Source organism: Mustelus asterias, chromosome 23 (assembly GCF_964213995.1).
Source record: "Mustelus asterias chromosome 23, sMusAst1.hap1.1, whole genome shotgun sequence".
Lineage (NCBI taxonomy): Eukaryota > Metazoa > Chordata > Chondrichthyes > Carcharhiniformes > Triakidae > Mustelus > Mustelus asterias.
Genome location: NC_135823.1, coordinates 27,916,115 through 27,939,940, shown reverse-complemented (window position 1 = coordinate 27,939,940; position 23,826 = coordinate 27,916,115). Strand labels below are relative to the sequence as shown.

The window sequence follows — 23,826 nt, the reverse complement described above, 5'->3', positions numbered from 1 at the left end:
TTGCAGGAGGGACCATTATCAAGGCCAATCTTATCCTCACACCAGTTGTAGCTGAATACTGAGTGATTTTCCCCTGCCCAGTACTGGGACACGGAGGACAATTATAACATCTGCTATTTCTGCCTTGCCCTGGATCAGCTAAATCAACAGGCTCTTCTTGGTTGAAACATCTCGAGAAGCCAAAAAAAATCTTCTTGCCATGAAGATAACGGTCCATAATTTGCAATAGCTGGGCATGTGCTGATAGTTAGACTAGTCCTCGCATGTTTAGATTTTTTAAATCCTTATGTGACAAGTTGCTGAAAGTGTGAGCTGATAATGCACTGAGGGAACCAGGGCAGCTGAGACCCGAGTTAACAGAGCAACCAAGTGCCCATCTCCTTAAACAGATTGAAGGATTATGAAGTAAACATTGCGAGGGCTGAGAAGAAGGGCATAGAGTTGGTGAATATGGTCTCAAATCGGAAACAAGAAAGCGAAATAAAGAGAGGGAAAAAATTGGATATAGAGAAAGACAAGAGAGGTATTTGGAAAAGTCGAAACAATGTAAAAACTTCAACATTTCTAACATAATTAAACCCTGATTAAAAGTTGTAACAGTTAATCTTTCATGCCAGAGACATTGACTGGCAGTAATCAACACTTATCAGATCATTAAAGGCTGCTTGGAGTGAACTAGACAAGACATAACTCTCTGTGGCAGGTTTCATCTGTATATACCGTGCAAATTGTAACATCAATGTAAATGAGTTAAATTAGGGGAGGCAGTGGCATAATGGTATTTCATTGGACTAGTAATCCAGAGACCCAGCGTAATGCTCTGGGGACCTGGGTTCGAATCCCACCACAGTAGATGGTGAAATCTGAATTCAATAAAAATCTGGAATTAAAAATCTAACGATGACCAGGAAACCATTGTCGATTGACTAATGTCCTTCAGGGAGGGAAATCTGCTGTCCTTACCTGGTCTGGCCTATAAGTGACGTGGTTGACTCTTAAATGCCCTCTGAAACAGCTAAGCAAACCACTCAGTTCAAGGGCAATAAAAACAGAAAATGCTGGAAAATCTCAGCAGGTCTGACAGCCTCTGGGAGAGAAAATAGGGTAAGAAGTTTAACAACACCAGGTTAAAGTCCAACAGGTTTATTTGGTAGCAAAAGCCACAAGCTTTCGGAGCCTTAAGCCCCTTCTTCAGGTGAGTGGGAATTCTGTTCACAAACAGGGCATATAAAGACACAAACTCAATTTACAGAATAATGGTTGGAATGTGAATACTTTAAGATACAAACAATGTGAGTGGAGAGAGCATTAAGACAGGTTAAAGAGATGTGTATTGTCTCCAGACAGGACAGCCAGTGAGACTCTGCAGGCCCAGGCAAGCTGTGGGGATTACAGATAGTGTGACATGAACCCAATATCCCGGTTGAGGCCGTCCTCATGTGTGCGGAACTTGGCTATCAGTTATCATGGAGATGCGGCATCTCCACATCAGAGAAAATAGAGCCAACGTTTCGAGTCTGGTCAATAACACTTTCAGTTAGTCTCATATCTGTGGTCATTAGTTCCTAATCCCTCAATGACTGAAATCTGTCTGCTTCTATCTCACTTTCCCCCACCTTTTATAGAATCACCGAATCCCTACGTGCAGGAGGTAGCCATTCAGCCCATCAAGTCTGCACCGACTCTCCAACAGAGTATCTTATCCAGGCCCACCCTATCTCCATAACCCTGTGCATTTACCCCACTAATTCCTCTAACCTATACAGCTTTGGACACTAAGGGGCAATTTAGCCATACCAGTCTACCTAACCTGCACATCTTTGGACTGTGGGAGGAAACTGGAGCAACAATTCCAAACACTTCTATTAAACTGGCCTATATTCTGCAAAGTGGTAATGAGGATAGACTCCCTTGTGTAGCTTTTTGGTGACAGTACAGTAATAATATAAGGCATTCCCATGAAGAAAACCTCAACCAGGACCCAACCCCCTTGAGATATCTGAACCAACCTACCCTCAAAGGGGAGTTTGATGGGCCTCAGCTCTTACAGCCTGATCACCTTGTAGCTGCAATGAAACAGTAGGAGGCCACTCAGCCCCTCTGGCCTGTCCGGATTATAGCATCCAGGTGGGAGGAGGAAAAGAAATGTCATATGGACCTTTTCTGCCTTACGATATATATCTTCCATCATTCAATATAAAATGCTATTAACACGGATGAGAAATTAATGGTTCACATTCTCCATCCCCTCCTGGTTGATCGGGAGCAGTGGCTGAGGGGAGAAGACTATTTGTTAAAATACCAACAGTGAAATGAATCACTCAAGTCGCGCCTGATGAATGAATTGGCCATATTTTATGCCCCATTCTACACTCTGAATTTGTGCAATTGCTTTGTTTTAGATTTTAAAACTTTTTGTATACCTCCCCACCTCCATCCCTCTCAAATTCCCTGAGCTTCTTCCGATTTGAACACAAGAGGGACAAGAATTGTTTTTGCTCTGGCCAAAACCTGGAGGTTGAGGCCCTATAATTCAAACAGGGTGCTAAATCAGAGCTATAGTTAATATGAAATATGATCCATGCACAGTTTTGACAGCAGGCTTTATACAATGCAGATGCTGTGCTTACAGAGATTCCCTTATTCAAAATGCTTCGGGTCACATAGCTTGCAGGCTGAGCCTTTCTGGCTGTAGAAATCCGTGCTGTACTATGAATGGAATGCAGTGTGGATAAAGCGATAGTACCATGGTAACGGTGAGGCACCTGCTTACAACACACACAACGGGATAACTTCGCCCAAGCTACAGTAAGACCCTCGCAGTTCTAGGACTATGAGGGCCGGTGTACACCGCTTGTGGAGTATCTCTTACCTGGGTTACTGAGTTGAGCACTCTGTAATTGAGGTTCTGATTGGGAATTTAAGGGAGTCAAAGTGGCATGGTTACTGAAATCCTCTACCTTCACTGCAGCTACTAAGTAAAAACAAAGAAAGACTTGCATTTATATGGAATCATAGAATCCCTACAGTGCAAAAGGAGGCCATTCAGTCTGCACCGACAACAATCCCACCCAGGCACTATCCATGTAACCCCATGTATTTACCCTGCTAGTCTCCCTGACACTAAGGGGCAATTTAGCACGGCCAATCCACCTAACCCGCACATCTTTGGAGTGTGGGAGGAAACCGGAGCACCCGAAGGAAACCCACGTAGACACGCGGAGAATGTGCAAACGCCACACAGACAGTCACCCAAGGCTGGAATCGAACCCGGGTCCCTGGCGCTGTGAGGCAGCCGTGCTAACCACTGTGCCACCCATATAGTGCTTTTCACATTACCAGCCAATGGTGTACCTTTGGAGTGCTGTCACTGCCATATTGTATGGAACACAACATTCGAACTGTGCACTCTTACAAACAGCAATGTGATTATAGCCAGATAACCTGTTTGTGTTACATTGATCGCGGGGTTAATATTGGTCAGGACGCCAGGGATAACTTACTTGCTCTTCTTCAAGATAGTGTCAGGTGACCCTTTTATGTCCATTTGGGAGGGCAGCATGCCTTTAGTTTAACATCTCAATCAAAAAAAATGGCATCTCCAACAGCGCAGCTCACCCTCAGTACTGCACTTGGCATGTCAACCTGGCTTCTGTACTCAAATCTCTGACATGGGATTTGAACTCACACATGTTTCCTGACTCAGACAAGCATGCTACCCACAGAGTGAGTAACCAGTGCTGATCACAATCAAACCTTCCCTTTCCCGTAAATCAAACAGTTGATGTCGCAGCAGTTGCAACATATACCGAGAAAAACATCGTTCCAGGGAAAAGAAATTCTGAGGCACGGGTGTAATGATCTTACTTAATAACTTGCCCTTCAGTGGTGTGTGCTTGCACATAATTCATTCACAAGCAAAGCAGATTGGCGCCAGAAATCTTCAATCTCAGCTGCACAGATTTGCCACTGCAGCTGCTCATGTGGGAGTGGGTAGTAGTCCCTCTACCTCTCTGCTACCTGGCTCTGAATCCAGCCCAGGTTCATGCCCTGTGTTGATTGTAAGGGTCCTACATAGAGTTACCAACTCTCCAGGATTATCCTGAATTCATAAAGGCACAGGAGGCGACCATTTAGCCCACTGAGTCCATGCGAGCTCACTGTAGGACAATCCAGTCAGTTCTATTGCCTGCCCTATTCCTGCAAGTTTCATTCCCTCATGTGCCCATATCATGATGGCATTATAACGACTTTTTGTTATTATAAAACAATCATTGGCGATGCGGAGAAGAAAAGGCTGTTTGGGTCATTCTTGACTGTCACTCAAAATAATGACGAGTCTTTTTGCATACAAATTGGTGTAGGAAGGTGATACGCGATGAGATGGAACGTGTTTGGTGACCAAATGAGGGTATTTGGGTCTGGGATACATGGAGGGAGAAGGTTGAAACCTCCAGGAATACATCCAAGCAGAGTTAGGAACCCTAGTCCCTACACAAAAGGGGATTTTCACAGTAGCTTCATTGCAGTGTTAATGTAAGCCTGCTTGTGACTAATAAATAAACTTTAAATGTCTAGGTATAGTGATACAGCACAAGCTCACGGGATAGGGGATAATGTATTGCAAGACAGACAAGAAACAGAGAGTGGGAATAAATGGGTCCTTTTCCAAGTGGCAGGCAATGACTAATAAAGTATCACAGGGATAAGTGCTGGGCCCCAGCTGTTCACAATATATATAAATGACGTGGATGAGTGAACAAAATGTAACATTTCCAAGTTTGCTGACAACACAAAACTGGGTGGAATTGTGAGGAGGATGCAAGGAGGCTTCAAGGTGATTTAGACAAGTTGGAGTGAGTGGGCGAACACATGGTAAATGCAACGCAAAGTGGCTAAATATGAAATTATAGACTTCAGTGTGAAAAACAGAAAGGAAGAGAATTATTTAACAGTGACATATTGGGAAATGTGAATGAACAAAGGATCTGGATGTCCTTGTACACCAGTCATTGAAAGTGCTGAGACAGGTGCAGCAAGCAATTAGGAAGGCAAATGTCTGTTGGCCTTCAATGCAAGAGGATTTACAATGTTAAAGATGTTATATAAATGCAATCTTTTGTCATTGTCCATACAGGGAACAAACGCATTATCATCATTAGCTCTCTTTGAAGAAGGGATGTGTTACTACAATTAAAAAGGGCCTTGGTGAAACCACACCTGCAGTATTGCGTGCAGTTTTGGTCTCCGTACCTCAGAAAGGATATACCTGCCATCGAGGGAGTACATCGGAGGTTCATTAGGTGGATACAGGGGTTGGTGGGACTGTCCTATGAGGAGAGATTGGTCCGACTGGGCCTGTATTCACTAGTAGAGTTTAGAAGGATGAGAGGAGATCTGATTAAAATGTATAAAATTCTAACCGGGCTGGACAGATTAGATGCAGGGAGGATGTTTCACCTGGTTGGAGAATCTCGAACCAGGGGACACAGTCTCAGGCTATGAGGTAGGCCATTTACAACTGGGATCAGGAAAAATTCCTTCACTCAAAAGGATAGTGAACCTGTGGAATTCTCCACCACTGGAGGCCGAGGAGACCAAGTCACTAAATGTGTTCAAGAGATCAATTTTCTTTAGATTTTAATGGCATCAAGGGGTATGGAGAGAAAGCAGGAATATGGGTGAGACAGAGGATCAGCCATGATCATATTGAACGGCAGAGAAGGCTCGAAGGGCCAAATGCCTCCAGCTCCCAGTTTCTATCTTTCTAAAACAGCCCAAAGTTCAATACAAATTGGCTCTCTCAGCCAGTGAGGTCAGAAGGAGGGTGGTAACACTAATCCAATGTGTCCAACAGGCCAAAGGTATTTATCTCGTATGTGGGTGAAGAGAGTTAGCTATTTTTGTGAGCTGGTTTGCTTCTCATTTACAGCCCAAACCACTGGTTAGCAACAATATGAAAAGGAGAGCCAAACATGCAAGTCCCTCCCTGTCAGTACACAGCCTCTCCCATCGGCCAATCCTCAGCTGTGCCTCCTCGTGGTGACATATAGAAACTGGGCCTCTCATGGACGCAGGCTGAAGGTTCTGAGGGACCCAGAGGAGGTTTGGCCCTCAGTCATGCCACGTACAGGCTCACTAACATGTGGACATACCCTGCTGTTTGTCAACCAAGCTCCCAGCTATGGGCAAAGAGCACTGCTGCCTTGCGAGTAGCCTCCCCCGAGGTAAAGGAGTAAACCATGACAAAAAAAAATCTGGACCGGAGTCCGAAGACAGATTGATCTTTAAATAGTCATCTTTCCGGCAGCTCCTGCAACCATGACAGTGCCAAATGTAGTGTCCTGCATTCCTCTAGACCCAATCAGGGAAGTCAAGAGGAAGCACCCTGATGCTTGGGAGCCCAAAGTCTCCATAAAATTTGCCCAGGTTTGAACCCTGAAGAGGACACTCCAGCTTTCCTGCAAAGCCTTAACGTAACAGGGACAACTTCATTACTAAGCTAGCGACGTATATGCTGGCTCAGCCATATTCACCAGATGAATTAAGTTGTTTACCCAAAGACTTCATATGGGATGAACTGGCCACTGAACCACAATCTCCTGGACATCCATACCTCCACTGCGGGCAGGATATGAAGTGGCAGATGCCAACACAGGCACTAGGAGGTGGTTGCTCATGACTATGACTTCTGGAGGCTGACCGTTTGAAAGGGGCATTGGAAGAGGTGAGGAAAAACAGAAAACTCAGCTGGCCAGGAAGAGGTCCTACCAAATCCTTAACCTTCTCAACCCAGTGTCTTCATCTACCACATGCCAGAGTAAGAATCTGAGCTTCACCAGACAATGCTAAACACAGAATTGACCATCAAGGCGCGAACCAATATCTGGCGAGATGGAAGGCAAGAATAATGCAATGCAGCAGAGGTTTCTCCTCAACGCTCTGTGACTAACACACAGTGACTAACACACTGCAGCACAGTGAGCCTTACTCACAATTCCTAACATTATACTCGACTCTGGACAGCTCGTCTGTTCCCTGTGCGGACAGTGACAAACATTTGCATTTAAATAGTGTTTTTAACAGTGTAAAATGTCCCAAGGTGCTTCAGAGGTGTGTTATCGAACAAGAATTTCTCACTGAGCCAGATGAGGAGATATGAGGTCAAGTGACTCAACACTTGGTCAACTTGGCTTGCAACAGCCGGCAAAGTTGCATTAGCCAACCAGAAGCCTAAAGGATCGAACTCTGCCAGGGGACGATTGGGATAAGCAAATTTAGTATTTACTCGGATTGGGAGCACTAAAGTTGCATTTTGTGCCCATGGTCCAGCATTTTGACAAGGCCACAGCACCTTGTTATCCATTAACATGTACAATCAGAAATGAATTCTGCCCTGTGTGCAACATCATTTGAACTCTTAACTGCAAACACTGCAGGAAAGACACACTCACTACCCACAGGAAAATACTTTTGGATCAGATAAAAAGTATGATTGGCTCCAAAGTGGCTGACTAAGTTAATGTTTGAATGATAGCTTCTACTGTGCTTGTTTGGCTGTAGTCAGAGCCTCGCCTGCCTAATACAGTAGCTCATTTGTCAGGCTGGAACTTTACTTTCAAAGTACTGTAATTGCTGTTAACACTCGGCTTGTCTGAAAAGCTGACTTGGTAATCAGGATCTGAGCTGAGCAAGCAGACGGGGTTGAGGGTGGTGGCGGTGGAGGGGGGTGTTCGCTCTTGGTTTAGGGTTGTCAGCTCTGGCTGCATGTATTCCTGCCTCCAATCAACCCGTCTCTCCCATACCCCCACCATCACTCGCCCATCGTGCACTTTACTCCTGGGTCACTCACAGCAAACGTCCTGGACATTAGCTTTTCATTCCTGGAGAGTCCAGCAGAATTCCCAGAGAGTTGACGACTCTAATCTGGATGAGGTTCTCCGTATCTGTTATCGCGTGTTCAAATCTGGTTTATGGAGCAGCAGTAAATTTACTCTTTGGCAGTCAAAGGGCGGGGGCAAGTCATTGAACTATCAATTTATTATCAAGCAGACAGCTGCGGCTTTTGCAAAAGGGACCTTTCTTGGCACAGCAGAGTGGAAGTCCTTGACACCACGGGGTCGCAGGCCTGACACGAAGGCAAGAGGGCAATGGCAATGGGTTGTGTAATTCCCAAACAAGCCTAACAGGCTTGGCTTCACTCTTACTTTCACTCGCATGCTAATATGTTCACTAATTAGAAGTAAAATTTTGCAAGTAAATTATGAATCACTGGCTTGTTCTGTCCCCGAGCGGTTACTGGTTATGTATGCACCAAGAGAAAGGTTGCTTTGTGTAATACTAAGGGTTCGAAAAGCTGCATTAGTGCCACAGTTAGATCCAAGGAACATCTTCCCAGAACTCCGAAAGATCTGTGCAGCAACATTAGTCCTCTAAACACTATTATTGGTCCCATTATTGTGCACAGTTAGAAGTTGCACAACACCAGGTTAAAGTCCAACAGGTTTATTCGGAATCACGAGCTTTCGGAGCGCTGCTCCTTCTTTAACCTGGTGTTGTGAGATTTCTGCCTGTGCCCACCCCAGTCCAATGCCGGTATCTCCACATCATGGTTACCATTATTGTGCAGATGTCTAAGTTATCCAGCAGCACTGAGGAAGGATTTACGCAAAGAAAATCATCAACTTAGAGAACATCTATTTGAATTTCTCACAGAGTAGGGTGGCATAGTTGCCTCGCCGTGCCAGGGATCCAGGTTCGATTCTGGTCTTGGGTCACTGTCTTTGTGGAGTTTGCACACTCTCCCCGTGTCTGCATGGGTTTCCTCCGGGTGCTCCGGTTTACTTTGGGGATTAGGTCGATTGGCCGTGCTAAATTTCCCCCAGCCTCCAGATTGGCTAAATACATGGGGTGACAGGGATAGGTCCTGGGTGGGACTGTGCAGGTTGCAGGCTTGATGGACAGGCTCGATGGGCTGAATGGCCTCTCTCTGCACTACTGCACTGTAGGGATCTATGATTCTAATTGTCAGACAGGGTGTAGGTTCAGTCATTGTTGCTGCTCCCATTATTAACCAATTTGTCTTCTTTAAGTGTAATGCTCACTAAACTGAGCATTTAAAAGATGATGCCCTCGGGGAGTGGTGTGTGAAAAGACACTCAGGACTTCTGTATGCCACAGCTTCTCGGCCTTTTGGCTAAGATCAAGTGTAGTATGGTCGGCAGCCCATGGTCGGCCGCACTTGGTTGAGGTCATTGGGTTACACTGGGGCTTCATGTGTTTCATATGAAGCAATTTTTTAAAGCGGCGTCTCGGCCTTTTGGCTAGGATGCAGGTGGGCTCGAGTCTTGGAGGAGGAGCCTCCCCCTTCTCCGGTCGGCTTGGCTCGTGTGGATCGGGCCCAGGACGGGGTGGTTTGATCGCTCGCCCTGTCTTGTCGGCCTGGATCTGAGGTGTCTCAACTTGTTGGGACTCTGAATTGGATTTGATTTGATTGAATTGGAAAAGTAAAAAAAAAATAGGGGCTATATCATAGAATCATAGAAACCCTACAATGCAGGAGGCCATTCGGCCCATCGAGTCTGCACCGACCACAATCCCACCCAGGCCCTACCCCCACATATTTACCCGCTAATCCCTCTAATCTACGCATCCCAGGACTCTAAGGGGCAATTTTTAACCTGGCCAATCAACCTAACCCGCACATCTTTGGACTGTGGGAGGAAACCGGAGCACCCGGAGGAAACCCACGCAGACACGAGGAGAATGTGCAAACTCCACACAGACAGTGACCCGAGCCGGGAATCGAACCCGGGACCCTGGAGCTGTGAAGCAGCAGTGCTAACCACTGTGCTACCGTGCCGCACAGAAAATAAAAAAAGAAAATAGGAGCTTAGCCTTTTGGCTAAGATCAAGTGTAGTTATGCGGATGCTGCACTTGGTTGAGGCCATTGGGTTGCACTTAAGCTTCATTTTCATATGAAGCAATTTTTAAAAGCGGCATCGCGGCCTTTTGGCTAAAATGCAAATGAGATCAAGCCTTGGAGGAGGAAGACCTGCGCCTCCTCCAATCAGCTTGGCTCATGTAGATCAGGCCTAAGACAGGGTAAAGGGTTGCATACCCTGTCTTGTCAGCCTGGATCGGAAATGTCTCAACTTGTTGAGACTCTGAATTGGATTTGATTTGATTGAATTGGAAAAGTATAAAAAAAATAGGAGCTGTACTAAATTCATAGCCAGAAGCTCTGGGTTCGTGCCCCCTCCAACACTTGATGGCCACAGGATGTGTGTTCGTGATGTGGCCAAACACAGGTTGGCACTATTTGAAGAACAGCCAAGGAGATCCCTGCTTTCTTTTACATCTTTCTGGATTACGGTTAAAACAGCAGCTCTGAGAGCGCAACACATCATCAGCGAGGCACAAGTAGTGTCAGGGTATAGATTACATCTTCAACTCTCGCCAGTGGGACTTCAACCCAGAACCTCCTGCTTCAGAGAACAAGAGTTCTCTCACCGAGCCATGACTGACCCGACTAAAAATGTTTCCCAACATACCAAACACAAACTGAAATAAGAATATTGCAGCAAGATCTATCTGTGGGTGGCAGGGTCACCGAGTAAACAGAATATTTAGACCTCCTGGTGAAATCGGGCAAGACGAGAGACTCAACAAAACTGAGCATTACATTGTGGAAGTTAATGAGAAATAGAAAGTGGCTCTGTCAAGTTACTTGGGGTTGGCTGAATGAGATTAGTAAAATGGTAATAGATGGTCAGACACTGCAGTGATGAGACCACACCAGTTGCTATCTGAACATGCCTAGTTACTGGAGCTGGACTGGTGTAAGAAATGGGCATCGTCAGGAAATTTTAAATGCACCAGCTTCCCCCCCTCTCCCACTTTATTCCCATCCTCTTCTGAAGGAACTGATGCTGAATCTACATCTACAAACACTGCGCATCCTCTGGTATTTCACCATCTCACCTGACACAGGCTTTGGCAGGAATAGAACATAGAACAGTACAGCACAGAACAGGCCCTTCGGCCCACGATCTTGTGCCGAGCTTTATCTGAAACCAAGATCAAGCTATCCCACTCCCTATCATCCTGGTGTGCTCCATGTGCCTATCCAATAACCGCTTAAATGTTCCTAAAGTGTCTGACTCCACTATCACTGCAGGCAGTCCATTCCACACCCCAACCACTCTCTGAGTAAAGAACCTACCTCTGATATCCTTCCTATATCTCCCACCATGAACCCTATAGTTATGCCCCCTTGTAATAGCTCCATCCACCCGAGGAAATAGTCTTTGAACGTTCACTCTATCTATCCCCTTCATCATTTTATAAACCTCTATTAAGTCTCCCCTCAGCCTCCTCCGCTCCAGAGAGATCAGCCCTAGCTCCTTCAACCTTTCCTCATAAGACCTACCCTCCAAACCAGGCAGCATCCTGGTAAATCTCCTCTGCACTCTTTCCAGCGCTTCCACATCCTTCTTATAGTGAGGTGACCAGAACTGCACACAATATTCCAAATGTGGTCTCACCAAGGTCCTGTACAGTTGCAGCATAACCCCACGGCTCTTAAACTCCAACCCCCTGTTAATAAAAGCTAACACACTATAGGCCTTCTTCACAGCTCTATCCACTTGAGTGGCAACTTTTAAAGATCTGTGGATATGGACCCCAAGATCTCTCTGTTCCTCCACAGTCTTCAAAACCCTACCTTTGACCCTGTAATCCACATTTAAATTAGTCCTATCAAAATGAATCACCTCACATTTATCAGGGTTAAACTCCATTTGCCATTTTTCAGCCCAGCTTTGCATCCTATCTATGTCTCTTTGCAGCTTACAACAGCCCTCCACCTCATCCACGACTCCACCAATCTTGGTGTCATCAGCAAATTTACTGATCCACTGAATCACTGGAGATTACTAATATTACAAAGGGGTTCAGTGGGGCAGAAGTAGAGAGGTGTTTCCATTTGTGGGGAGATCAAAACTAGAGACTGCAGCCATAAGATAGCTTTCAATCAATCAATTAAGGAATGCAGGAGACATTTATTTAACCAGAGAGAGGTGAGAATGTGGAACTTGTTACCAAGTGGAGTAGGTGAAGCAAATAGCATGGATACATTCAAGGGGAAGCTAGTAATGTACGTGAGAAAGGAATAGAAAGTTATACTGATAAAACAAAGTGTGGTAGGGTGGGAGAAGCACAAGTAGAGCATGGATAGAGGATTGGTTGACTGGCAGAGGGCAGAGAGTGGGGATAAAGGGGTCTTTCTCAGGATGGTAGTCGGTGACTAGTGGTGTGCCTCAGGGGTCAGTGCTGCGACCACAACATTTCACAATATACATTAACGATTTGGAGGAAGGAACTGAAGGCACTGTTGCTAAGTTTGCAGATGTGTAAGGGCGAAAGGCCACTCAGTTGAAGGCAAACCAGGAAAGGGCAACAAATGCTGGCCTTGCCAGTGACATCCACACCCCAAATAACTTTTTAAAGAAACAACTACTATGGTGAAAGGTGGGGCATTTTCTCTCAGAGTATTGTGGAGTTATATTCAGAGCTTGGTCACCACCTGGTCACCAGGATCTCCTGGTAGGGGATGGTGTGGTTTTGCTTGCAAATGGAGCAAGTGGGAAGCTCCACCTGTGATGCACTTGGAAATATTGTTCATCAAGAGTTCATGACGCTGGTGTCCTCGGATGAGATGCTGACATCAAGGTGAACCTACTTTATTACTTTATAGATGTTGATGGAGTAGCTCTCGTTCCTTGACATCCACCCTCTACATGTCTTGGTGCCTTCTGCTGATGTTTATTTAAAGTTTCCTTCAGGCATGCCCTCACAGCCGCACCCAGCCCAAATGTTATATTCATTCCCTCATCCACATATGCACCTTATTCAATTATATTGCTGAATAATGACCCTACCTCTGTCCAAGTCAGTGAGGTTCATTTCAATGACTCTATTGTCACCTAAGCAAAGATTAGCATCTCGCTAAACTAGATAGACCATGAGAGACCAAATTCAATTCACTGTCATGTGCTAGGTTAGCTAATCTAAATTAGGGCAGCAGTATTTAGAGGGAGGATGGGTTGGGACAGTGTAACCAGCCTTCATGTTCCTGGGCTACAGAGGAATTGAAAATATAAACGGTGCCAAGGTTCTCACTCGGTGAAGCTGTGGCATAGTGGTATTGTCACTGGGCTAGTATTGCGGGAACTCAGGGTGATGCCCTGGGGACCCCCGGGTTCGAATCCCACCACTGCAGATGGTGAAATTTGGGTTCAATAAAAATCCAGACTTAAAAGTCTAATGATGACCACATCGTAAAAACCCATCTGGAAATCTGTCGTCCTTATCTGGTCTGGCCTACATGTGACTCCAGACCCATATGAATGTGGTTGACTCTCAAACACCCCCTGGAATGACCTAGCAAACCATTCAGTTCAAGGGCAATTGGGAATAGATACATCCCTGAACGAATAAAGTAAAAATCATCATCATCATCTACTGATCCACAATGTTTAGTGGTCTGCCTTCTCTGTGAGACCTAATTCTTATATATAACTGACATTTTAAAAAGTTATACTCAGCTTTTGTGATTTAGAAATGCATAGACAGTTCCCACAATGCTGTATTCACAGGTGGCATGGCTTTCCTGCTTCTGAATTCTTTTATGCGAGATATTTTGCACATTGTACTGATCCATGCAATTTGTTTGATTTAACTTGGGGCTGCACACCTACAAATACCAAGAGTTCAAGGAAAGAAAGAAAATTGCAACTGCATCGCTCAGAAAGGAAAAAAAAACAAAGCAGTTTGGCCAGCCTGCTATGTAAAGTTAAAGTTTAAAATTTATTTATTAGTCACAAGTAAGCTTACATTAACACTGCAATGAAGTTACTGTGAAAATTCTCTAGTCACCACACTCCGGAACCTATTCGGGTACACTGAGGGAGAATTTAGCATGGCCAATGCACCTAACCAGCACATCTTTCAGACTGTGGGAGGAAACCGGGGCACCCGGAGGAAACCCACACAGACACGGGGAGGACGTGCAGACTCCACACAGTGACCCAAGCCGGGATATCGAACCCAGGTCCCTGGCGCTGTGAGGAAGCAGTGCTAACTACTGTGCCACCGTGCCGCCCCTGGTAACCTCACCATGTTGCAGATTGGTTCGAAATCCAACATCCCTTCTGGATATTTTGCAGTATTATTCAGCATTTTCACGTGCATGGTGTTGGGAGGAGTACGATGCACACTTCAGTGTTAATTATGCTGGCGTGCTGAGGTCACGACTTCAATTTGATTCCATAATTGTTTGAACACTAACTGGCAACGCCAATGTAAACTGTAGGTGGTTCCCTCGTCAACCTCCACTAGATTGCAGAGAGGTAAGCTATGCAGTCAAGTTCTTTGCTCACTGAAAATTAAGACAAGATTTTATCATCTGCAAAGTTCTCAGCCTTTTTTTAAAGTCAAGAATCAGCCTTTTTTTTAAATCAAGAATTGCCACTTGTCTCAATATTTCCTTATGTTGCTCTGTGTCAAATTTTGTCACCTATATTGCATGCCTATATGGTGTTGTCACACCTGTTAATACAGTCCACAGACAGCAAAAAAAAGCTTTTATTTTCTTCATGTTTCCTAACAACAGTTTCACGATAGGGCACATTTGGACTGAGACACAGTTATGCAGCAGATTAACATGTCTTGCTCGTGGCTATTGAAGTGCAGGAGGTGAGAGGTCTAATAATTGGCTGAGTCAAAAGTCTGATTGAGTGTGGGATTACTGAACTTCAAGGTATCTGATTGCCAGTGGGAGTTTGGAGTGCTAAGCCAAGAAACTGTCACAGCATAATCATATGCAATGGACTGAATCTAAATGTGCTGATGGCTTCAGTTAAATCATGCAAGATATAATAGTAATTATGGTCCTCAGCTAGCAATCCAGAGATCAGGAGTATAGAAAAAGATCATATCATTAAAAATCTAACCATCTCACCAAAGCCCTTCAAACAATGTCCCCAGTCTAGCCCCAGTTCCACATAGTTGACTCTGATGTCTGCTAAAAGTGGTCTTCAAGCCACTACTCATTCACCATCAAACCTCCAGAAAAGAAAACAACTCACCCCCATCTTCTCAGGGCAACTCAAGATGGATAATAAATGCCACAGTGTCTGCATCCTGAGAACAATAGAATCATAGAACGATAGAATTCCTAAAGGGCAGAAGGAGGCCATTTGGCCCATCGAGCCTGCACCAAAAACAATCCCACCCAGGCCCTATCCGTGTAACCCAACATATTTACCCTGCTAATCCTTTTGACACTAAGGGGCAATTTACGATGGCCAATCCACCTAATCAGTACATCTTTTGGACTGTGTGAGGAAACCGGAGCACCCGGAGGAAACCCACGAGAATGTGCAAACTCCACACAGACAGTGACCCGAGGCTGGAATTGAACCCGAGTCCCTGGTGCTGTGAGGCAGCAGTGCTAACCACTGCCACTATTTCGCCCCAATAACGAATCATGACCCAGTGACTGAGCTGGGCTATTCATACGCTGAGAGACAAGGAAGATCCTGCAGGGAATGTTGGGGATTTGCAGTGAGGCTAAGGTTTTGAGACAGCTCAGGTGGCACATTTCAGTTGTGGGTATCAGAACCTGCGAACATTGTACCAGCCTATGAGTCGCTCTAACCCAATTGTCACTTCTGGTGACACACAATGTACTAAAGTTAGATATTCTAGCATTTGGCTCTTCAAGATGGTTGCAAACCACCGGACATTAAAATAAAACAGAGACTTTTATTGTAAGCCTCCAACTAGGTTACAACACTGAGGAAGAAACTGAATTGTTTCATTGTAAAATGAAAGAAAATTGAAGATGTGGATTCCTATTGAATCCTTGCACAATCTCAGGGCATTCCATGGCACTCTATAGTCAGTAAGAGTTTTAACAACACCAGGTTAAAGTCCAACAGGTTGTAGAAACTTGATGTCTGTGTCGATATGCGCGATCTTCTTGGAGATCCTCTCCACTTGGAGCCGGCAGTTTGTGGTGTCGATGGTAGTCATGATGTGAAGATGCCGGCGTTGGACTGGGGTGAACACAGTAAGAGTTTTAACAACACCAGGTTAAAGTCCAACAGGTTGCAATAGTCTAACCTGTTGGACTTTAACCTGGTGTTGTTAAAACTCTTACTGTGTTCTCCCCAGTCCAACGCCGGCATCTCCACATCATGACTCTATAGTCAATACAGTAAGAAGTTTAACAACACCAGGTTAAAGTCCAACAGGTTTATTTGGTAGCAAAAGCCATGTGTAGATGCCAGCGTTGGACTGGGGTAAACATCACTCTACAATCAATGACATACTTTGGAGGTGGAGTTGTAATGTGGGAAATACAGCAACTAATTTGCACACAGCATGATCCCATGAACAGCAATGTGATAAGGACAAGATAACCTTTCTTTAGGTATTGTATTGGTCAGGCCACTGCTTAAAAACTCCCCTCCTCTTTTTCAAAATAATGCCATGGAATTTTCACATTCACCTGACAGGGCAGACTGAGCCTTGGTTTAAAGTCTCATCTGAAAGATGGCACCTCAGCCAACATAGCTCTCCATCTGTACTATGCCGTGTCAGCCTGCATTTTACGTTCAGATCTGCACAGTGGGACTCGAACCTGCAATCCTCTGACTGACAGAGCCAGAGTGCTTACACAATGAGCCACCACTGAGAATCAGAAGTTTGTAAAAAAAAATGTATTCCTTCCTCAGGGTTACAAAGCCAGAGTGGACAGGGCAAGCCCTTAATCCATCTCCTTGCTTGCTCCAAAAAACAAATTACAAGCTAATTCATGGTCCCCACAAAAGAGACATCCAAGCTGACAAGACAAGGCATTACACCCGATCTCGGGCTTAGTCCTAGGCTTGATCTTAGCCGAAAAGCCGAGATGTTATTTACAAACATCCCCAAATCAATATGACATCTGTTACAAATGCAGAAGCTGATGCAGTCATATTACACCAGACATTGTGCCGCATCTCAGTAGAAGCACGTACAGAACATAATGGAACTGTGAATGATTACAGAGCTCAAGAAAACAGTTTAACCTCAGAGGTTAGAATTCTTTTGGCAAAGCCTTAAATGGCTGATGGGAATTGAAGACTCACACACACTACGCAGTAATTGTTAGCTCGATACAATTATCATTCACTCAGTCGGTCACATGGCATGCTGAACTTTAAAATGGGCATGTTACATATTGCTTGGGTAAACTTAAGATTGGGATTGGATCCTTTTATAGAGCTAGCTTGGCTACAGCTTGAAGATTTCAGCAGCCAAGTTAGCTAAACTGTAACCACTAGTGGTATTTACATCTGCATTTCTATCCCTTCAGCCAGGAACACAGAATTGAGCAATTATAAATATCATCCTTCCAGCCTCCGAGGCTATAAACAGATCATCTAAAATTACCTTTAGCAGCAACTAGTTTTTGCAACTAATTAGCTTGCAATTTTAATTATACATCACAAAGCATACCTTTCTTAACCGGTTTTTACACCTTTGAATAGGCTCGGGAGTTGGCTGCAATTCAGGGTGGGTTCGCGCTTCTCGATAAACTTGCAGCATGCACCTTGGTGAGGGAAAGACTGAATGACTTCCAGTGAATCATGAAGTGTTTTGAACGGGGAAATAGGGAGAATCTAAATAAAGACAGGATCAGTAACAAAACGACACAGATTTGTCACTGGGAAAAGAACCAGGGGAAGGTAAGGCAAAATGTTTTTACAGTAAGAGTTTTAACAACACCAGGTTAAAGTCCAACAGGTTTGTTTGGTAGCAAATACCATTAGCTTTCGGAGCGCTGCTCCTTCGTCAGAAGGAGTGGAAATGTGCTCTCAAACAGGTCACAGAGACACAAAAATCAAGTTACAGAATACTGATTAGAATGCGAATCCCTACAGCCAGCCAGATCTTAAAGATACAGACAATGTGAGTGGAGGGAGCATTAAGCACAGGTTAAAGAGATGTGTATTGTCTCCAGACAGGACAGCCTGCAAGTCCAGGAGGCAAGCTGTGGGGGTTACTGATAATGTGACATAAATCACATCCCTTCTCCAAGGCGGCCTTCACGACACACGACAGCGCAGAGTCGCTGAGCAGAAACTGATAGCCAAGTTCCGCACACATGAGGACGGCCTAAACCGGGATGTTGGATTTATGTCACATTATCAGTAACCCCCACAGCTTGCCTCCTGGACTTGCAGGCTGTCCTGTCTGGAGACAATACACATCTCTTTAACATGTGCTTAATGCTCCCTCCACCTACATTGCCTGTATCTTTAAGATCTGGCTGGTTGTAGGGATTCGCATTCTAATCAGTATTCTGTAACTTGATTTTTGTGTCTCTGTGCCCTGTTTGAGAGCACATTTCCACTCCATCTGACGAAGGAGCAGCGCTCCGAAAGCTAATGGTATTTGCTACCAAATAAACCTTTTGGACTTTAACCTGGTGTTGTTAAAACTCTTACTGTGTTCACCCCAGTCCAACGCCGACATCTCCACAAAATGTTTTTATATAGAGTCGCTGGAATTTGCAATGCACTGCCTGAGTGGGTGGTCAAAACAGATTCAGTGGTAACTTGCAAAAGGGAATCAAATATATAATTGAAAGGCTTTGTAAAGAGAGACACATGGCAGGATTTTTGGGATGTCTTCCCGTCTCTGTGGACCTTTTAAAATGGTGGGCCGGACCCGGATGCGTAAGTTGTGCCCCCATTTCCAACAGATCAGATTTTAATTGACGAGGGACGGGGAAGGGATGTGATTTTACACAGGAGGGAAACTCAAACTCAGTGGGGCAATTTGAACTCAGTGCTGATGCTTCATTTGGGCTGTTGCAAATGGGAGTCACAAATTGATGGAGTGAACACTTTTGAAGGGTAGATAAGGTCTGTATACCTGACATGGTCTGAAGTTATTTTTTAAATCCCCTGTTCTCTAAACTTAAAAAAAAAGGCTGCATCTGTCATTGAGAGTCTTAAAAATCCCTCTGCTGGACTGCTTTGATTGAAAGACCACCTGCTGCAGGTTTGAAAAATACAGTACCACTGGTTGTGACATTTCAATAGAGTTCAATGTTGATATTTTCTCAAGTGTTTTTATTGTGCCATTGTGAATGCTTGGCTGAATTTGAAAAGCTAAGGGGTTCTGAATTCACAGTTTTATTGATAGTTTAAAGAGCCTATTAAAGGATTAGCTGGCTTCAATGTGACTTCTGAATAGAGGTTCATTTATTTTTCTAAGAGATTGATCACCTGAGAAGATTTTAAAACATTAAACGGATTATTGAATGGCAGTTTTTTTCATTATCAAGTCTGCACGAGTGAGAGTTTTATTACATTATTAGAAGCTTATTTCTTTCCACATGGCTTTGGAGATCTGACCATGGTGGAACCTGGGTGAATGGCTATGGAGTTAATTGAGTTAGGGACCATGGGGGGGGGGTAGGGGGCATGAGTCAACAATTGGGCAAGCAGCTGAGACAAAGTCCCAGAGAACCAAGTGTGGTGGAGGAAGATTCAATCATGACTTTCAAGGGAGAAGTGTATAAATATCTGAAAAGGAGAAAGCAGCACAGTCGTTAGCAATGCTGCCTCACAGCGCCAGCGACCATGATTCGAATCCGTCCTTGGGCGACTGTATGGAGTTTGTACTGTCTGTGTCTGCCTGGGTTTCTTCCAGCTGCTCCGGTTTCCTCCCAAACTCCAAAGATGTGCAAGTTAGATGGATTGGCCATGCTTAATTTCTTCTTAGTGTCCAAAGATATGCAGAATAGGTGGATTGGCTATGATCAATGCACAGGATACAGGGATAGGGCAGGGAGTGGGCCTGGGTAGAGTGCTCTTTCGTTCAGACTTGATGGGCCTCTTTCAGCACTGTAGGGATTCTGTGAAATTTCCAGGACTATGTGGAAATGGTGGGGGAGTGGGACAACAATAACTTACATATATATGGTACTTTTAACACAATGCAACGTCCCACAAGAGTGGGACCGAGTCACTTCAGGAAATATTAGGTCAGATGACCAAAAGCTTCGTCAAAGAGACAGTGTTTGAAGAATGTCGCTAAGAGAGAAAAGTGAGGTAGAAAGGCAGAGAAGATTATGGATGGAGTTCCAGAGTTTGCGGCCTAGGCAATGGACACCAAAGGTGGAGCAGTTAGCATCGGGGATGCAAAAAAGGTCATGAATAGAGGAGTGTAGATACCTCAGAGTGTTGTGGGACTGGAGGAGGTTACAGAGAAAGGGAGGGGTGTGGTCATGGAAGGATTTGAAACGAAGGATGAAAATTTTCAAATCAGGATGTTGCTTGATTGGGTCAGCGGGCACAGTGGTGACAGGGGACTGGGACTTGCTGCAAGTGAAGACTTGAGCAGCAGAGTTTTAGGTGATCTCAATTTTACAGAGGATAGAATCTGAGATGCCAGGCAGGAGTGTGTTGGCATAGTTGAGCTTCAAAGGCACGAATGAGTGTTTCAGCAGCAACTGAGAGGGGTGAAATTGAGCCATGTTACAGAGGTGAAAATAGGTGGTCTTTGTGAAGGCATAAGAGGAGGTCAGGACTCATCTCCGCAATAATTGAGACACACTAAGCTTGCGAACAAACTTGGTTAACCAGAGAGAGGGATAGGGAGCCTGTAGCTAGGGAACTGAGTTTGGAGTGGGGACAGAAAACAGGGGCTTCAATCTTCCCAATGTTTAGTTGGAGGAAATCTTTGCATATCCAGTATTGGATGTCAGATAAGCAGTCTGATAATTTAGCGACAGTGAAGGGGCCAAGGAAAGTGGTGATGAGGTCGAGCTGGGTTTCATCAGTCTACATGTGGACTAACACTGGGCCTTCAGATGATGTCATTCAGGGGCACAGTGATTAGCACTGCTGCCTCTCAGCGCCAGGGACCCGGTTCAATTCCGGCCTTGGGTGACTGTGTGGAGTTTTCACGTTCTCCCCGTGTCTGCATGGGTTTCCTCCGGGTGCTCTGGTTTCCTCCCACAGTCCAAAGATGTGCAGGTTAGATTGATGGTAAATGCACGGGGGCTATGGGGTTAGGGGGGGGGGGGGGGGGGGGGGGGGCGGGGGTGGGGGGGTTGGGTAAGAGTCAGTGCAGACTTGATGGGCCGAATGGCCTCTTTTATCACATTCTCTTCTACATTCTTCCATTGAGAAAAAGATACAAAAGTCTGAGATCAATTACCAACCGACTCAAGAACAGCTTCTTCCCTGCTGCCATCAGACTTTTGAATGGACCTACATCATATTAAGTTGATCTTTCTCTACACCTTAGCTATGACTGTAACACTACATTCTGCACCCTCGCCCTTCCTTCTCTTTGCACGGTATGCTTTGTCTGTATAGCGCGCAAGAAACAATACTTTTCACTGTATAGTAATACATGTGACAATAATAAATCAAATAAAAATTTCTACGATTCTAAGAGAGGGGCAGCATGTCGATTGGAAATAGGTGGTGGGATGGATCCTTGGGGAACACCAGGAGTAATTATGCAGAGACATGAAGAGAAGCCATTCCAAGCGACTCACTGGCTATGATAAGATAGATAAGAAAGGAATCAGGAAAATGCAGTCCCAGCCAGCTGGGCGATAGTGGAGAAATGTTGGGGGAGGACGGCATGGAGAACCATGTCAAAGGCTGCAGCTAGGTTGGGAAGGAAAGCTTACCCTTGTAACAGTCACAACGGATGGAATTTGTGACTTTGAGAAGAGGCATTTTGATACAATGGTGGGGTGGAAACCTGATTGGAGGGATTCAAACATTGAGTCTCAGGAAAGATGGGAATGGATTTAAGAGGTGATAACATGTTCAAAGTCTTTGCAGAAGTAAAGAGGGGGGGAGGGAGAGGGTGGTTGGAAATGGGGCAGTAGCTTGCTAGGACATTGGGATAAATGGTGTTTTTTTAATGAGGGGAGAGGTGGTGATGGCAGATTTAAAGGTTTAGCTGGAGAGCCAGCATAGATATGAAGGGCCAAATGGCCTGTTTTTGTGCTGTAACAATCCCATGACTCCAATTCAATTGCTGCAAAGCCACTTCTATTTCAATGACAAAAAGTGATGTTCCAACCAGTCACAGCCCAACCTGTTGTGGATCTAATGAGGGATGCTCTTTTGTTTTCTGTGTAACATCAAAGTGATTCAATTGCATTCCTATGGAAACCTGTTTTACCCAGGGGAGACACTCTTAGCTTCCAGGCAGCTATGGGAGCATTCTCTGCCTTAAATCTGTGCCAATCAGCTGTGACGCTGGGCTATGTTAAAGCTGTAAAAACTTCTGTTCTTTGGACAGAAAACAGGTGTTGTTTTTGTTACTGAATATATCATGGGGAAAGCAAAGTGATTTTAACTACATACTTACACTTATCTGTTTTATTGAAATCAACCAACTGTTGATTTAGATCCTGAATGTCGCTATAATAGAAAACAGATTCAGAAGCAGAGGCACGGTGATACATTCTAGTAATTGGTGAATGGAGCAAGGATTCTTGGTTACAATCCTGGGGTCTCGCTTTGGTTTACCTGGATATTGGATGGGTTAGTAAAAGATCTGGACAGCGATTTACTATTGTAAAAATCCAAACAAGTTTAAAGTTCATTTTATTAGTGTCACAAGTAGGCTTACATGAACAGTGCAACGAAGTTACTGTGAAAATCCCCTAGTCACCACACTCTGCCTCCTGTTCGGGTACACTGAGGGGCAGTTTAGCATAGCAAATGCACCTAACCTGCGCATCTTCGGACTCAGTAAGAAGTCTTACAACACCAGGCTAAAGTCCAACAGGTTTATTTGGAGTCACAAGCTTTCGGAGCGCTGCTCCTTCATCAGGCAAATCTAGCAAAGGAGCAGCGCTCCGAAAGCTTGTGATTCCAAATAAACCTGTTGGATTTTAACCTGTTGTTGTGAGACTTCTTACTGTGCCCACCTCAGTCCAATGCCGGCATCTCCACCTCATCTTTGGTCTGTGGGAGGAAACCGGGGCACCTGGAGGAAAGCCATGCAGATACGGGGACAAAGGATTATAAAGATTAAGACCAACGGTAACATGGTTCAAGGATGTCTTGAGATAGAAAATGGCCTGAAATATAGGGCACCTCCTTGAAACCCTAAGCCACCGCCCCCCCTAACGAGCATATGAATGCCTGAGACATTGCCATTAGGTGCCAGCCTTCACTCAATCGCATCTCGAGTCAGACAGTTGTGTGTTCAGACTAATGAGCACGTAAATCATGTAACACTGCTGATCAAGTACTGACTGTCAGAGATACCATCTTTGAGATTAGATGTTAAACCAAGGTCCCGTTCACCCAAAGGATTCTACTTTGAAGCGAGGGAGGTTTACTGTGGCCAACACTTATCCCTCAACAAACATCACTAAAAATAGGTTATTTAGTCATTATCCTATTGCTATCTGTAGGGGCGTGGTCCGTGCAAATCGGCTGATGCCTTTTCTACAACATCCACTATAATTGAAAGTATTTCTTTGGCTGTAAAGCAATCTGGGGTGCCCGAGGCCATGAAAGGTGCTAATAAATACAAGCCGTTCTTTATTTCAATAATACCATATCGTATTTCCAATTCAACAATTCCAAGGTGATGCTAGATACCAGAAATAGCAACCACATACCAAAAATATGGACGATGGTCAGTTGTGTAATCTCCTTGGCAAAGAACAAAACAATGGCATCATTCATTCCAGTGTCATCACTAATAACTCATTGTTC

At 44.7% G+C, this 23,826-nt stretch overlaps 2 protein-coding genes and 1 pseudogene across 3 annotated transcripts in view; 2 read left to right on the top strand and 1 right to left on the bottom strand.

Annotated features, from left to right (window-relative positions):
- chlsn (cholesin) overlaps positions 1-23,826 on the bottom strand; it is a 352,112-nt gene that overhangs the window by 79,700 nt on the left and 248,586 nt on the right. Inside the window, exon 1 of one of the 2 annotated variants that reach the window (XM_078240182.1) lies at positions 7,853-7,978. The exons of the other annotated variant lie outside the window; for it this stretch is intronic. Coding sequence (XP_078096308.1) covers positions 7,853-7,870 — 18 coding nt within the window. The 5' untranslated portion in view covers positions 7,871-7,978. Of the gene's footprint in view, positions 1-7,852; positions 7,979-23,826 lie in introns of those variants that run through there. 2 annotated transcript variants of the gene reach the window in all.
- Positions 1-23,826, top strand: part of gpr146 (G protein-coupled receptor 146) — a 92,669-nt gene that overhangs the window by 50,594 nt on the left and 18,249 nt on the right. The window lies entirely within an intron of this gene.
- On the top strand, positions 9,177-9,382 carry LOC144510970 (U2 spliceosomal RNA; annotated as a pseudogene).